This window comes from Lepidothrix coronata, unplaced genomic scaffold (assembly GCF_001604755.1).
Source record: "Lepidothrix coronata isolate B3197 unplaced genomic scaffold, Lepidothrix_coronata-1.0 Scaffold16, whole genome shotgun sequence".
In the NCBI taxonomy this organism is placed as follows: domain Eukaryota; kingdom Metazoa; phylum Chordata; class Aves; order Passeriformes; family Pipridae; genus Lepidothrix; species Lepidothrix coronata.
This window is the reverse complement of record NW_016690196.1, coordinates 6683254-6699937: the sequence shown is the minus strand read 5'-3', so window position 1 is coordinate 6699937 and position 16684 is coordinate 6683254. Positions and strand designations below refer to the sequence as shown.

Genomic DNA, 16684 nt, shown 5'->3' with positions numbered 1-16684 from the left:
CATTGGACAGATAGATGTGGGAGAAGCTCTTTTCCCTTAGTAATTGTAGTCTTGCAGCTAGGCAGTGCCAGGGACACAACTGGAGACACTGAAACAGAACCTGAGCGTGGGAGGAAAACTTATGACTGGAAGTTATTGATGCCAAAAGAGACATACCTGCCTCCTTCCTGCTGTCCTCACACCCCAAAACCTTTCTCCCTGCCTGGTCAGAGGCACTTTTCATGGACAGCTCTCCTGCAGCAGTCTGTGCTCACAGGCCCAGCAGCCATGGGGCAATGACGCAAACCCAAAGCAGCAGCTGCAGTGTGGGAAAGGGAAATCATTGGTGCTTTGCATGTGGTTTGTGCGAGCCCAACCAGTACCCATCACCAAGTTCTTCCCAGGTGAGCTTCCCTGCAGGAGATTGTTCCCCTCTTGCTGGGATGAACTGGAAAGATGGGCACCCTGCAGAGACGGAAAGTCACCTCAAGCAATAAAAGCAAAAATTGAAATTGATTTTAAAGTATCAGCTGTGTTCAGAGCTATCTAGGTTGTCCTTTGAGGAAAGCCCACTGCTTGGGACACTGGAAAGTAACTAGATGATATCTATGCAGATCCATGAGGAACACTACTGGATAGTTTTGGCTTTAGAAGGAGAGCACTGAAATGCAGGCTGGTCAACCATTCACAGGCAGTGAGCTGGGCCTTTATTTGACTTCTATTTTCAGCTTTTATTTCTGTGTCTTGGCTGCTCTTGCGTGAGCCCTGGCAGCCACTCTGGGCTTTGGGCTTTCTATTTGCAATACAGAAAGGTGGTGGGAAGGGGCTGGACCAAAAGGCTTGTATAGCCAACTGCAGTGACCTCCCTTTGCCTCTACAGGCAGGACAGATGAGAAAGTGTCTTGGTGGGTGAAACGGTTTAATCCATGCACGTGGGAAAAGCAAACTTCTTGTTCACACCTATCTCTGCTACCAGTAAGTGACATCCACCATATCGTTTCCCACAGAGCCTGCGGCTTCAGTCAGCACCTGCACATGCAACAGCATCCTCACCCACACACCGCCTAGTTTGACAAGGTCCCTCTTCCACCCCTGGCAAACCTGCCTGCTATTTAAAGAACCCAAGCCAACAGCGCAGGGGCAGGAGGCAGGCCCAGGACACACCAGCACGTACTGCCCGGCTTCGGGAAGTGCAGCGTGACCACCTCCCTCTCCCGCGCGCCCCGGCCCGCCCTTCCGTGCCCACGCGTTCCGTGCCCACGGGTGGGTTTCTCCCTCCTGCTGCCTCTACGCACTCCCCGGACAAAGCGGGCGGGGCGAGACAGCCTCTCGTTGTGCCGGGAGGTGCCGGGGCAGCGCGGCGGGGCGGTGGCGAGGGGAATCCCGGGCAGGCGGGGCCGGGCGCGGCTGAGTCAGTGCGGGCAGGGGAAGGAGGAGGAGAAGGAGGAGGAGGAGGAGGTGGAGCTACGGCGCCTTGGACTGTCCGCTGGCAGCCACTCGCTGGGTTTTCCGGCCATGAGCCCCCCGGCGCCAGGAGCGGGGCCGGGACAGGGACCCGGGCCGGGGCAGGCGGACGGCGGGCACTGAGCCATGTCGCGGGCGGCGGGCGGCGAGTGCCGCAAGGAAGCGGCGGCCTGGGAGGGAGAGGACGGGCAGTGCGACTCGGGCATCGAGTCGCTGCGCTCGCTGCCGGGCGGCAAGGAGACCCCCGCCGCCCCCGAGGCCGCCCCTGAGACCCTCGCCGAGACCACCGCCGCCGCCGAGGAGCGGCTGGACTCCAGCTACGGCTCCGGCGCCCTTCCTGAGGCTCTGCCCGGGCTGCCGGGCGTTCCGGGGAGCCGTCCCGAGGAGCCGTCGCCGCCGGCCGAGGGGCTCAGCCGGCAGCAGCTGGACGCGCTCACCTACCTTTCGGAGGACGGAGACACGTGAGTGACCCCCGGGGGCGCTACGAGTGCCAGCTCCCCCCATCCCCCCGGCTGGCGGCGGGGAGCCGGTGCCTAGAGATAAGCCAGGCAGAATCTGCCGTGGTCCTTATCCCTCCCCCGAGGAGCATCCGTTCAGCCGGGCTGTGAGTGACTCCCCAAATCCCTGTCCTGAGAGCCTCCCGCCTTGCCTTGCTATGCATGGATGCTTGGCACCCCGCTGTAGGTTTGCGTTGGTGATCCCCTCACCCGCCTGAGGGGCATCTGAGCCGAGTCCTACAGAGTGAGCAGAGAAAGACGTACCCCAGGTTACATGGCACAGAATGGACCCACCTTAGGAAGCTAGCTTCTGCTTGCTATGGGGCTGCTGGCAACTAGAAGAGCAGAGGGAGCAAATCAAGCCCCTCACTGGCTCTTACCCAGAGAATTCAATGTTTCCTCCCCAGTAAGGCTTGGCTGCATGAGATGGCATGTAAGCAAGATCTGAAACAAGGTTGGCTATGCAAGGCAAGACCTTGGGATGGCTGTGTTAGATGCTGCTCAACCCAGCAACCCAAGAACAGTTTGTTCTCAGGTGGGAATTGCCTTGCTTTGCCAACCTGCCGCCAGAGCCGCAGCTTTTGGCACAGTTGAGATGCACATCCCAGTATGGGGCTGCCCTCGTGAGCCTCTGTGACGGAGACAAGTGTTTCTCTTAATGAGGAGGGGCTTCACATATCCATAATGCCCTCTCAAGCGCAAAGGCATCATGCCAGAGTTATTTGGTTTGGCTTCTGGTAATTGCCTTCACCTAAACACAGCGTTTTTTCCCGTTGTACATTCCCTCGACAGAAGGTTGTCATCATGAGTGTATACACAGAGTATGAGTGAAAGTTCTCACAGTTGAGGGCAAAGCTTTGCCCCAAACCCAGGCTGGAGTTTAATACTGAGTAATGGTGCAAGAGGAAGAGAAACTAAGAGGCACTGATATGAGCAAGGAAATGTCTTCAGTAGTGGCAGCAAGAAGGCTCTGTCCTTGCCTGGCAGACCACATCTGGATTGAAGCTGAAGATGGGCTGGGAGACAGCCTGTGTGTTTACTTCCCAGTTAGGAAGGAGTCTGTGCTTTTGCTAATTAGTTCATTAATGCCTACTGTGGGATCTGCTCTGAGGATTGGCTGGAAGTCTCATGGCATGCAAGGTTAGACTAAACCCAACCTCCCACATTCCCCAGCCAGACTTTCTAGTCCTGTCCTATCTATGGGCTCGTTCTGGAGCTCCTCAGCATAGAGCAGCTGCACTAGTTTTCCCAGCTCTAATGCTAGAGCCAAGGTGCCCACTGAGAGAACCATGGGTCTTTCCATCAGAGCTATGTAAGTAAGGCTTCAGAAAGCCCCCCGGGCTTGTCTATCATGGTGTGCCCAGGGCTCTTCACTCACTGTTTTTTTAGTGAGCCCCGTAGATGCAGCTGCAATGCACATGGAGATGCTTTTACTGCTTGGGGCTATCTTGTTTGGGAGCTGAGCCCTTTGCCTGTCAGACTTGCTTGGAGAGACCTAATGCAAACATCTTATTAACTAGGGAAACATTAATCAGTGGTGTCTTGGTTTCTGTAGGCAGGAGAGGCTCTCGGAGAGGTCCCCAAACGGTTGCCGTTACTCTTCTGTTTTTTCTCACTCACAGAGCAGTTCAGAACAGGAAATCTGTAAAAAGTGAGGGTGGGAGCAAAACATCTGCTGGTGGTACAGCTCATACAGCTCCGGACTGGCCGTGTCCACACAGGAGATTGCTTTCCTGGGATCTGCTTCCACTGCTGGGGAAAAAAACAAACCTATTCTTGTGGTTAGAATGGTGAGGCTGTGGTGAGGCTCTGCTATTCTTGCCTCTCCTTCTGACCCTGTGGTAGAGGTAGGTGGCATTTATATTTAGAAGTGCTGAACATCCTCAGCTCAGGTCGATGCAACTGGGAACTGTGAGCACCCAGCGACTCATTGAACTGCCGCTGTTATTGTATGTGAAAACAGTCAGGGCTGATAGTCAAGTCTATGGAGCAATTGCTCATCCAGTGATGGAAGGTCCCCAGAGGGAAGGGATCAGATGGGCACAGGTTACATCCCTTTCATCTGGCCAGACAAACCCATCGACTTCTTTTCTTCTTTTTATCTCTGTCAGCAGCACATTTCTTTGTGTGCTTTTTTTTGTCTGCCACAAAACAGCTCCAGGCAGAGAATTAAAATCATACTGTCATTATATTTCAGAAGACTTAGGCAACAACACTTTACTGTAATTGTAATTCTGAAAATACAAAAAGTTCAGGGATTTTGGCTAAGTAGTTCCTGTTTCCCCAGATGCCCTGGCTGGTACCAAGGGGAGAGGAGCACTGGGCTTGCACAAAGGGAGCTGGCAAAAGTCTTGGCTCTCCATCTGACAGAAATCTTCACTATCCATAACTCACTCAGGCTCACCCATCTGTGCCATCCTGAGGTGTGCCTGTGTTTGTCTGTCTGGCCCTTGTGGGGGAAGTACAGGAGGTGGAAGCAGAGGCGAGGAACGTGTGCTTGGGTGGTTGGAGCGTCAGCAGGATCCTCCCTGGCTGCCTCCCTGCCCGCCTTCATGGGAGAGGAGCGTCAACCCAGATGGGATGAAGCAATGAGCCTAAAACTGGCTCTTTCTGTGCTCAGAATTAGGAGTCTAGCTTTGGCAAGAAGGAAGTGGCCAAGAGGGAAGAAGGGGGTGTGATGGCCAGTGAAATATGTGGGTGCTGTCTTCTAAGAATTATTTGCCCAGATGTTGTCCCCCCCATGACTCCTCAGTACCACTGGCAGCCCCTCCATCTCTGGGAAGTCAGAGCTGCAGTAATCGGTCACAGGGACATCAGTCCTCAAGAGAGAGTGGCTGAGCTGACAGGGCAGCAGAGGTCAAGGATGAGGAATGGGGCAGAAGATGGTAGGAGCACTTAGGGCAGTGATATGTATCTTGCTTATTCTGTGACCAGATAGAGAACAAACCCTGTGCACTCAAGCTCAAATGGTCTCCTCCAAGCATCCGTCTTTTCCTTGTGACCCAGTACTCCTCCAAGTATCCATCTCTTCCATGTAAACAAGCTCTTTTTCTGCTGAATTGGGTCCCAATGGGACTGCTCTACATGGAAGTGAAGAGAGGGGCTTTCCAGCTGTAGACATGGCTAGCTCTGAGCAGGCTTCAGGCAGCTCCAACCTCTGAACCACCTCAACCTTTTTTAGGATTCACTAAGGAAACACCCTCTTTCCCAGCCTCAACAGGCAGATGCACAAGTCCAGCATCCTGGAAAAGGGCTGCCTGTTGGACCAGCACCTTCAAGGTGAAATGGGGTGTGATGGGATCACCTGTTGTGTTCCAGCACAAGGGAAAACCTCCCTGGTTGGGCTTATGTCAGCCTCTGCCAGCTCTGGAGAGGCAGAGTTGATTCATTGGTGTGTGAAATTAAGCGGAGTTTCCTCTCTCTAGGACTATCTTAAACTTAAAAATGTGTTTTCCTTGGTGCCCATGCTGGTCCTTGGGCCATACGCCAATTTATGCCATTGGTACCTGATGCCGCGGTGATGGAAAGGCTGGGGGCTGCGCCCCCACAGGAGGGTGACTATCTTCTGCACGGGGCTCTGTATGCAAAGCAGCGCAGTACCTCTGTGGGGGTGAAGGTCAGGGGACCCCAGCTCAATCACAGGAGAGAGACCAGAGCCTCCTTCAGATGGAAAATGGGACCGAGTGGTTTTGGTCGGGCACATGTTTCTTGGAGGGAGGGGAGCAGAGGAAGCTTGACTTCCTCCTTCCACCAGAGACAAGTGCTGCTCTGTCTGCTGATAAGAAATCACGTGCCAGTGACTCGCAGGCTCAGATGCCTTAACAAGGGCTTGGGGACGGTTAATTGAGTAAAATTGGGTCCCCATGGGAGGTGATGTTCTGAGCTCTTCTCCACATGATGGTAACGAAGGGGCCTTCTCTGCTGAGCCCTTGCCCTGAGCCATTGAGCACGAAGGCTCATCTTGAGGGGCCACTTCTAACCATACACCAGTGTGTGCCAGTCTTAACCCTCCCAACTCATGGAGCCCTGTGCCAGAGATCTTCCCTGAGCAGGGGAATAGAGGTTGTCCCCATTCAGGCTGTCTGCTCCAGTGTGGCTGCTTGCTCGGTGCTTCCCCTGCCAAGCAGGGTTGTTGTTGAACCCCTGTAGCCCTGGATCCCAGTGTGTGTAAGTGGGGGAATGCTCAGTGTGTGACAACAAGGGGTAATTACTGTGAAAGAAGGAAAAAGAAGCAGAGGACTGGAGAGACTCGGGATTAAAGAAGTCCAATGCAGAGAGCGCACCTGGTTGCTGGTCAGGCTGGGAGTCCCCCTGCTTGTCTGGGCTGGGCTGTTGCTGGCTGCCCAGCAGTGAGGTGGCCATAGTTAATGGGAAGTGGGGATGCTCTTGGTTTTACCAGAGGGGCTTTGGAAAGAAACCTCCTTCCTTGATCGTCGGGATTCAAGTCCATTCAAGTCCATCCCTAGTTGCTTCCTAGCATGCTACCATTGTGGAGCAGAAAAGAAAGTCAATCCTAACATGGGTCTGGCAGGAGGGGAAAGAGAACTTCCTGTGTCCAGCTCCCTGTCCCTGGATTCTTGGCTCTTCCTCTGTGTGTGCTCAGGAGTTTGGTAAACAGGGGAGGGCTTGATGTTCCTCCAAGCAAGGGCAGAAAGCTCTGGAGCATCCTACAGGATGCCCCAGAAGTTGCTGGCTGCCGCAGGGGTCACACACATACAGCCTTGGAGTAAAGTGGGTAAGTCCTGGCAGCCTTCTGAGACTGTGCATGCAAGAAGAGGTTTTTTCTCTGTTTGGATGACTTCAGCCTGGCCTGGAGGAAGTTTCTTCAGACTTTCCACCTGCCTAGGTTTGCCTTGGAGCTAAGGGGAGACAAAGCACAGGGGAAAGGAAAGAATGGCTGGAAATTTCCATGTCCTGGGATGCAGAAGCCTGATGCCTGGCTGTAACAGATCAGCCGAGGTGGGAAGGACTTCAAGTCCTTGCACTTTGGAGGCAGCTTGGCCGCTGTTGGGAAAGGGTTGAGCTCAGCTAAATTAACAAAGAAATTTTCATTTTTTTGTTGGTTTGGTTTTGGGGTTTTTTTTAGTATAATGTGGATAAACGAGGAGTCAGATGGGACTGTGTAGGAGGAGAGGTTGTGGGGTCTGAGCTCTGAGAGTGGTTACAGGGTGTCTCTCAGTGAGCTGCGTGGGATGCTCTCTGTGTCACAGAGTTGGGAAGCCCCTCTGACTGGGGCAGATACAGGGCTGAAGGGGGGCTCTGAGGTATCCTAGACTCCCGGCTCATGCCTCATTAAGAGAAAATCCTGAGGCAATAAGGATACGTGCAGGGCTGTAAATGATTGCTAGGGTGTGTTGTGCAGGCTCTGGCAAAGTCCAGGCACTGTCCTCTTGTAAGAGTCTGTTCTGACCTCAAGATATCTCTGTGTATACAGAAACTGTAGAACGTATTTGCCTCCTAATGAGTGAGAGTGGGAGTTTGTTCCATTTGAAATGGTCAATGGACCTTTTGGGATGTTTGCTGCTTTCATTACAGTTGTTGATCTTGCTTCTTGGACCTTGACTGGCCCCTGCTAGTATGAGCTGACCTGCTTTCTGGCTTGCCCCATCCATGCACTGATGGTAGTGCGGGACAGACCCCTTGTTCTGAAGGGAACAATCCACATGCATCTGATGTTTCTGCAATCCCAGACTCACCATCTGCTCAGAAATGGAGCAAAATTCTCAAATGTGTTGGTGCAGTCTAGAGGGTGTGAGGCCAGGGGTGCTGTCGGAGCACCTTCATCTCCCCATCTTCCTCCCTTTCCTCCCCACCTCACTGAAAAAATGAGGTGCTCACAGCCCTCTCACAATGCCTCTCCTGCCAATCAGCCTCCAGCACCCTTCATCTGCAAGCACCCGATCAAACCCTCTGCAGAGCACCCCAGGGAAGGTGAGGCTGTCTCCTCTGCTCACCGCTCCCTCTGGCCCCAGGAGCAGCAGTCTGGGAAGCAGCTGCTTTGCATCCCCCTAGCCACAACCTCCTTCAAGTCCCATCCCATCCCCCCTCCACTCAAATTCAAGGTGTGCCCTTCTCAGGGAAGGGGAGAAGAAACCTGCAGAACAAGAGACCCAGGGCAGGAACACAGGATATGCCAATGAGTCCACAGCCAGCTGGGATCCACTGGCCCTTTGGAGCTGCCAGAGGGCAGATGGAACAGCTTTATGTAAGAGCAGGGCAGCATCGCTCTGGGTATGTGGGGAGGAAGGGAGCCAGGCTGGGCTGGCTCAGGGCTGCAGGGCAGGATGGAGCTGTGCTTGCTGAGCCTGCTGGCAGAGGTTCATGCTGATGGCTGAGGAAGCGGTTAGCAGTGCAGGTTACAGGCCTGGAACAGGAGAGCAGGGTAAGCATGGAATTCCCCTGCTGTTTTCCTCCCCTCTATTGCTGCCATTTCCTCTACTGAACAAGTTTTTCTTGTGTGAATTGTTTGCATGATTTCCTAATGCTCCACTCAGCCAAAATAAGGAGCTGGGAGCGAACTGTCCCTGCAGATCAGGACCTTATCTAGAGAGGGAGAAAAATTTATCAAAGCAAATTCAACTGAATACTGGATCCTGTGTCTTAGGTGGTTCTGGAGTGAGATGGTGAAGGGAGAGGCTGCTTTGAGAATGAGGTGTCTTACTCTACAGATGGGGGGATCTGCATTGTCAGACCCTTTCCTAGAGAGATGGAAAAGGATAGTCAGAGAACTGGTGGGACTTTATCAGTTCTGCTTGTGTGTCAGAGCTGGGTATCACCCTTAACCTGTTCTCCTGCCTCCAGTCCTCGTGTGGAAACTTTCCTGCCTGACACTTGAGGTCACTCAGAAGCTGGAGATGGACAGCACTGTGGAAATGGATGCTCTCCTGTGCCTCAACTAGGACCAGTTTGGGCGTGGTGTGTTCAGACCAAGGGACATCCCCAGGGATAGCCCCAACCTCTCTGCTCCAGGGTTGTTATCTCTCTGATGACAGCTAGATCACTTTGTGCCAGGAATGTCCTGTGCCCATGGGACCTTTGTGATTCAGAGTGCTGAATCCTTTTGTGCCAGGATGGAGCTGGTGAGCAAGTGGAAAAGCTGAGAATGAACCCAACAGTCTGTACTGCTGCCACGTTTCCCCTGCCCACAGCTCCTCCATCCCTTGCTGTTTCTAAAACTCCCTGTTGCCCTTCCTGAGAGTTCCCGCTGGGCACCCACCCCCCTAGCTGCAGCCAGGAGAACTGCAGGGAGGAGCGTGGGGAGGGAGGGAGCAGTCAAACAGAGGCAGAGGAGAGGCGTGCAGGCAGGCCAGGGAAGGGCAAGGGTCTGAGCATGGCAGGGTGTAGGGCTTGTTCTGGCAAAAGGACGCGGCCGTGGCTGGGTGAGGAGCGGTGTCTGGCAGCGAGCGGGTATCTCCATCGCCACGCCCTGGCTCTGGGGCTCAGCAGGGAGCAGCAGCCTGTCAGTGGCTGCCGTGGCACAGAGAGTTGTCCTTGTTGCCTTGGCCAGAAGAAATGGAGACTGGAATGATGCCTGTGCCTCAGGTCTCCTCAGTGTAGGAGGTTTCCTGGGTTAGCAGGAGACAATCCCAATTGCTGGTTGGCATCACAGCCCATGGCACAGGGTGCCTCAGTGCACACGTGCTCTTGGTGGGCTCATCCCAGCCCGCTGGCCTTGCCATGATTAATCTGGGTAGCTCAAGGTTCTTGCAGCCATTTCAGGAAGTTGAGGGCTGGCAATGAGGAAAGGCGGGAACGAATGCAGAAATGAGAGTGCAGGAGGAGGCTGCACGCCGGTGGAGAAGGACGGGGGAGGGGAGAAAACAATCCTTCAAAGCAGGCGCATCTCGGCTGCAAGATGAAAGCTTGAGCTCTGACCAGGTGGGGATGGTCACCCCCATCACCTCTGCACCATGGATGCCCAAACTTGCTCAGTGTCAGCTCAGACCCGAGCGACTGCACCGCCTTGTTGAGCTGCAGAGGCATCCAAGCTGGGAAGAGTGAGGTGCCGGCAGTGACAGAGGGCTGCTGGGGGTTTCCACCACCTCCCCAGGGTGACTGCCCCACTTGTCCCCACGTGACAGTGTGGTGTGGCGTGGGTAGTGGCAGAGGGGCTGGGGGGATTCCTGGGGTACAAGGGCTGGCTGATGTGGAACACAACCCTGGGCACTGCTTTCTCCCCTGGGAGCCCAGAGTAGCTCTGGAAAGTGAAAGCAGCAGCGGTTTAAAGTTCAAGCTGAATTGCTTCGGAAAGTCCCCTGTCTGAACAGTCTTATCTCTGCCATACCTGTAAAAGGCAGATCCTGTGGCCTCCTTCTGCATGTGGTGCCTGGGAGCGGGTTTGGAGAAACAGGGGCTGTCCCTGGAAGTGGGCAAAGGACACCTCAGCACAGGTGCTGCCACAGGGACTGAGGACCTGATGCAAAACCAAGCAGGGAATCTCCCTGTTGGATCATACCCAGGCTAGGGTCAGTGAAAGCCTGATGAGGGGAGGAGTATTCTTGCAGCTGGTCCCCTTGCTCCTGGCCTGGGCCCCTTGGCTGTGCCTCTGCCCCACAGTCCCCCGTGGGTGGTCAGACCTTGTCCGTGGGGCTGCATGGCCCCTGCTCTGGGAGTGCTGCTGGTGAGGGGGCACCCCATGGCTGTGCAGAGGCAAATGTGGGTGGGTGGCCTCTCCTTCCAGTGGGGAATTCCCTGCTGCAGCATGACCTGGGGCTTCCCCAGGGACAAAGCCTCTCCTGTTGGATACAGCCTCTCTCCTGGCAGCAAGGTGGAGAGAAACTTGTTTTGCCGTCAAAACTGGGGCTTAGCTGGAGGTCCCTGGCGTTCCAGGTGCTGGCTTGGCCTTTGAGCAGCACTTGGAAGGAGGTGAATAAAGGACATTTTTGGGGACTGGCCTCTGAGCTTCTCAGCACAATCAAATCCTCACTGCAACTGGCGAGAAGGCAGCCCCAACCCTTCTTTTTTTCTGCAATGTTTAAGGTGTTGCTCTCCTGTCTATAGAGGGATGCTCTCTGTCCCCCACAACGCGGGTAGCATCTCAGAGCTGGGCTGTCCAGCAAGCAGATTGTCTTGCCAAGACTGGCACAGCTCTCACCCTCCATCCCTTGGCCCTGCCTGCCTCAAACAAAGCTGCTTAGAGCCCAGCCTTTAGTTTGGAGCTGATCCCTGCCAGAGACAGGCTACCCAGGGCCCCCAGCATAGCAGTGAGGAGGTGGCAGGAGGCTCAGCTCATGCCTGCCATGCTCTTCAGAGTGGGAGCTGTTGCCTGCTCCTTGCTGCTGCCCACCATGGCTAGGGTCAGCCCAAAGGGGCTGCCCTGTGGTGGGAGGATGCCTGATGCCAGGGGGCCCGGAAGTGCAGCAGGTTGGCGGAGGAGACTGGAAATTCCCTCTTGCCTCTGCCTCCATTGTGCTCTCACTTCTGTTCTGACTGTGAAGGGGCCGGCTGGAAATAAAACTTCTCCTTGGACTGTGGGACTCTGGGCTGCCCAACCACCCCGTGGCTGTGAGGGCCATGGTCCTGAGGACTAGGGCTCCCTGCTGGCCACCAAGCTCTGACAGCTGCACCTCTGGTGTCCCTCTAAGCCGGCAGCTGTGTGCCAGCCCTGCCACAACTGTGCTGGAAGGAAAGGATGTGGGGGAGAGAAGAGGAAATCGGTGTGGACCAGCAGATCAGGTGGCGTGGGGGCTGTGCCACAGAGGTGATCTTGGACTAGCACCAGGCTCCTGCCCAGCTATGGCTGCTTGCCTTCAGGGAGGGGAAAGCAGAAGTACAGTGCACAGCTGGACGTAGGGAACTGGAATTCCCCGGGCAGCTGCCAGAGCCTAGACCTTCCTCCACAGCTGCCAAACCTGTCCTGTGGGCTCTGGGAAACACATCCCAGGCTCTGGACCTGCACCAGTTGGAGGCCTGGCTTTGCATAGTGGCAGGTCCAAGCCCCATGCGTGCTGTGAGGTCCCAGGGAGGACTCTGCATTGCTTAGCAGGGTCAGGAGGGTCTGTTCCCTGTGGGGATCAGAGTGAAGGACTGCCCTGGAGAGCCTCAGGCCATATTCCTGCCTTGGCCTTCTGCTGAGCTTCCCCAGGGAGAGGGCAGAATTGAGGAGCTCCGAGCTGGTGGGAAGGGGATTGGAGGAGGCAGAGAGATTATTCCTTCATGCAGCAGTGAAGGATCTCCACTCCTGAGCATGGCACTCGGGACTCATTTTTCATTTTTGTTTTCTCCTGTCCCCTTTATCCTTCCATAGGTTGGTTCATCTGGCCATTATCCACTGTGTCCCAGCTGTAGCACTCTGCTGCATTGCTCAGCTACCCAGGGAGGTGCTGGAGATACAAAATGATCTTTTCCAGGTATGCAGTTGTGATAGGCAGAAGATGGGAGGAAGGGAGATGCCGCAGGCAGTTCCCTGGGTAGACACCCAATCCATCTGCCCTTTCCCCCAGACCCCCCACCTGCTCCCACATGAGGAGCTCCTTTTCAGGGAGGGGAAGAAGGGTGGTGGAGACACCCTGAGAGAGAGGTGTGACAGCTCCCAGCACTGTGGGATGAAGGGTCTTTTGCAAAGCCTCAGGACATTGCAGACAACCCCAGAGGGTGGGAGCAGGCACAGCTTGAATGTGGATGGCAGTGTAGATGGGAGAGTGAGATGTGTCCCCATGGGTGATCCCTGAGCTGAGGTGCAGGGGACAGCAAACCATTGGCACGCCCCCCAGTGTCCGCCACGCATAACCTCAGGACAGGGATGGGGCTCTCCTGCATGGCAGCCTGTGCCGCCAGGCTGGCTCCTGTAGACTGGTGTGGCTCATCACATCTGGTGTCCTGTGGGGCATCCTCCCCTTTCCTAATTTCTCTCCAGACCCCGCTCCATCTTGCTGTGTACCTGGAGCAGCCCCGCGTGATCCAGGCACTGATCCACAAGGGAGTGAACCCCGGGCTGCAGGACCGCAATGGCAACACCCCGCTGCACCTGGCCTGTGAGCAGCAGCACCTGCAGTGCGCCCAGCAGCTGCTGGAGAGCACAGCCCCACCAGAGGGCACAGCTCAGCCCCACAGGCACCACCAGGACCTGCAGCTCCAGAACTGGCAAGGTGAGACCTGGGGTCAACCCAGTGCAGAGCTGGTGGCCAGGTTGGGGCAGAGACCGTGACTTGTGTATGCAGGGATCCTGGAGCACAGCAGAGCGAGCATGCAGCCATGATTGGTGTGCCATGGGGTGGTCCGGGCTGACTGTGGCTTTCTCTTCTGCCTCTCCATCACAGGCTTGGCCTGTCTCCACATCAGCACCTTGAAGGGGAACATCCCAATGATGTCTCTGCTGCTTGAAAGTGGTGCCAACATCGATGTTCAGGTAAGACTGGGTATGGTGTGATGTTTTGGCAAGGCTGGGCCAGTGTGTCTCTCCCTTGGGCACTCCCTTCAGCCTTGGGGCAGGCACTGCTGTGAGGCTTGAAGGCACTGAATTTTGAGAGAGCAGAGAGTAAAGGTCCTTGAGGGGCTCGTGGGTGCTATAACAGCAGTCAGGGTGGGGACTGCCCCCTCTGCACCTTGTCAATGGGGTGTCGGGTGGGTGCTGTGGGGCCCAACTGAGGGGCCCCGCACCCACACCCTTGTGATCTGTGGGTTGCAGGAGGGCACGAGTGGGAAGACCCCCTTGCACCTGGCTGTGGAGTGCCACAACCGCAAGGCTGTCCAGTTCCTGCTGCGCAACGGGGCGTATGTGGATGCCCAGATGTATAATGGTTGCACCCCGCTCCACCTGGCTGTGGGCCGCAAGGATGCTGCCATTGCCGCCATCCTCTCACACTCTGGGGCTGACACTCTGCTGAGGAACATGGAGAATGAGACAGCCCAGGACCTGGCTGATGGCAATGATGATGTGAGTCTCTGTGGGGGGAGGCCTGTGGCTCTGACAGCTGGTCACGGGGTGCAGGAGTTGGATGATGTGGGGGGAGCTCCTAGGAGGAGTTTGCTGCTGTTCCCATCCTTCCCTGTAGGGTGCAGGCATTGGCTCTGGGGTGTGTGGGAAAACTGTCTTTTGCCTCGAGACTTAGGGAAGCCCAGACAGGGTTTCTTTGCACTTCCCTAGGGAGGTGGGCGACCGCAGTACTGGGTGGGGGAAAGGTTTGGGCCCCTACTCCAGCTCGCTAGAGACACAACCCCCGATCCTTACATGTCCATACCCTTGGCTTCTGCAGCTCCTCGCCTTGCTGCCCTTCGATGACCTGAAGATCTCAGGGAAGCCTGTTGTGTGCTCTGAATGAGCAGCTGGACTCCTTTGGCCTATTGGGCTTACTCCTTGCTCCGTGCTGCTGCCTGCTGGAACCTTGCCTGCCTGCAGTTCCGTAGGAGCAGAGTCACTCTGGGAAACTTATTCCCCCGCTGCTCTGCTCTTTGGAAAAGTTTTGTTGGCCTCAGGCTGCCTTCACAGACAGAAGAAACTGGCATTTTGAGCACTACACAGGGGAGGCTTTTCTTTCAGTATCTGTACACTGCAGCAGGACTGAATTTCCCCTCCTGGCCGTGGGCCTGACTTGTGGGGGTCTCCAGCATAAACAGGGAAGGAGCAGGAGAGGACTCGTTTTCACACTGTTCGGCGGATGGAGCATCCTCTGGCACCCCCAAACGCCATCAGAATAAGTGTGGGGTGAGGAGAGTCTACACTCACTCTAATAAATGTTTGTTGTTGCTGTGGGCACCAGAGGTCTCATGTGATCTAACCCATCCTGCACCCCCACAGCATCAGGAGGCTGAGCATTACACCAAGGGCCACGGACATGAGGGCTGCAGGGGTTTCCCCCGTCTGCCCACTCCCTCGGGTCCTTTGCACCACAGAAGGTGAGTAGGAGTGCAGGGGCTTCCCCACTTGCAGAGCCTTTCTAGTGCTCAGGGCCAAGACTGGGAGATCCCAGCCTGGTGCTCTGTTCCCATGCTGTGCTGTCAGGCTGCAGGGCTGAAGAAAAATTGTAGGAAATGCCGGAAGACCAGGTTATGGATCCCTGCTTCTGCTGTTGTGCCTGATATCTTGCTGCTTTACCATGCTGTGGTTTCCTCTTTCGCAAAGAGGACAAAAGATCCTGCCCAATCTCCTGGCTTGAAAGGGTATTAAAAACTTACGGCATGGGTCTTCCCTGGGTTTTAGATTCCCCCAGGCTGAAAGTGGTCGAGATGGCAGTATTATCTCCGTGCAACATCCTTTCTGTTGTTCAGCTCACCACCCTTCCTTGCCCCCCTCTCCAGCCAGAGGAGCACGTGTGATGCACATGCGATGCATTACGAAACCAGCAGCCAAAGGTGCTGTGGGAATGGAGGCATGGAGCCTGCCTGACCCCACCTCAGCCAGGGAAATTCCCCTCTTGTTGCCTGGGAGCAGCTGCTGTTGTTTTGGACAAATCCTGGATGACGCAATTGCCCGAGATGCTCTGGAGTGAGCCTTTGTCTTCTTCCTCCCTTCATGTGAGGGAATGCTACCACAAAAGCAGCGCGGGCACCCCCCAGGCTTCTCTGGAGGGTCTGGTCTCTTCAGCAGCCCTGGGCTGGATTGTGTTTGTTTTGAATCTTTGCCTCTCACCTTCTGGCAGGGCCTCAACCCTGTTGCAAACCCGTGCGGCTGCTTCAATGCCACCTTCACAGGGGACATGAGGCACTCCTGGGTTGCCCAAAGCAGGAATGACAGGTGCTGCAGGGCAGAGTGGGATAGTGGGGCCAGGGCTGCAGCTGGGAGCGAAGGAAAAAGGCAGAAACAAGTGATGTTCACCTTTTGTTATTATAAAATAAAACCATTTGTTTTAAAAAGATGTCTTGTGAACCATTACTGGGTGGCCATCTGATGGCTGCAGCCGGCCCTGTAGCCATGCCCGGGGCCGGGATGGGGGTGCAGGGCTGCAGGGACTGGGTGGACATGGCCCCCATCCTGCCCCACAGTGCCCAGACAGTGCCTGGCACTGCAAGCAGCTGTGGTGTGTGCCTGGGGCAGGGCTGGGAGGGGGAGCCTGGTAGGGTTCAGTTTTGAGGGCTTCTGGCTTGAATCAGGAATAGTATGGCCATCAGGACTAGGGCAGTGATCGTCCCCCTGCATGTGTGAGGCCACACCTTGAGTCCTGTGTCCAGTTCTGGGCCCCTCACTTCAAGAAGGACACTGAGGTGCTGGAGCATGTCCAGAGAAGGGCAATGGAACTGATATAGGGTCTGGAGCACAAGTCCTATGAGGAGCAGCTGAGGGAGCTGGGGTTGTTTACTCTGGAGAAAAGGAGGCTCAGGGCTGACCTTATCACATTCTACAACTACCTGAAAGGAAGTCAGCATCTTCTCCCAGGTAACCAGCAGGACAAGAGACACAGCCTCAAGCTGTGCCAGGGAAGGTTTAGGTTGGACATTGGAAAGAATTCCTCTTCAGAAAGGGTGATGTGAGATTGGCTCTTGTCCATTGTGATGGACTGCCCAGGGAGGTGGTGGAGTCATCGTTCCTGAACATGTTCTAGGAAAGACTGGACGTGGCACTTACTGCCATGGTGTGCTGGTTTAAAGGTAAACCAGCTGGTTTAAAGGTAAACCAGCTGGTTTAAAGGTAAACCAGCAGGGGAAATGAACTCAACTCAAAAGAGAGATTATAAATCAGAATAACAATTTAATAAAATAATACAATAAGTACGATTATACAGACAAACAATTGGTTTTAACCCACGAAACCCAAATATATAACCCAGCACCCTGGGGCATAAACGGAGTGGTGTTCTTTGGGCCCCCTG

The 16684-nt window shown here is 55.2% G+C and overlaps 1 protein-coding gene across 2 annotated transcripts; it reads left to right on the top strand.

The window, feature by feature from the left end:
• Window positions 1-1569: 1569 nt before the first annotated feature.
• Window positions 1570-15687, top strand: NFKBIE (NFKB inhibitor epsilon). Of its 2 annotated transcripts, XR_001873443.1 has the most exons (7): window positions 1570-1904; window positions 12187-12289; window positions 12796-13027; window positions 13199-13287; window positions 13567-13815; window positions 14135-14583; window positions 14677-15687. XR_001873443.1 is itself a non-coding variant. In XM_017806641.1 (6 exons), exons 1-6 carry the CDS (start codon window positions 1570-1572, stop codon window positions 14198-14200), a joined length of 1074 nt encoding a protein of 357 aa, XP_017662130.1. In that variant the 3' UTR covers window positions 14201-14626. The 2 variants fall into 2 exon arrangements, 1 of the variants encoding a protein (XP_017662130.1); XM_017806641.1 differs by lacking the exon at window positions 14677-15687 and having other exon boundaries at window positions 14135-14626.
• The last annotated feature ends 997 nt before the right edge of the window (window positions 15688-16684 follow it).

What these genes read in the sequence shown, in the direction of transcription:
- NFKBIE (XM_017806641.1), top strand. Translation starts at nt 1,570, where the DNA reads ATGTCGCGGGCGGCGGGCGGCGAGTGCCGCAAGGAAGCGGCGGCCTGG. An exon ending in GCAGCTCCAGAACTGGCAAG is followed by an intron (nt 13,028 to 13,198) that starts GTGAGACCTGGG and finishes TCTCCATCACAG; the next exon opens with GCTTGGCCTGTCTCCACATC. An exon ending in GTGCCAACATCGATGTTCAG is followed by an intron (nt 13,288 to 13,566) that starts GTAAGACTGGGT and finishes TGTGGGTTGCAG; the next exon opens with GAGGGCACGAGTGGGAAGAC.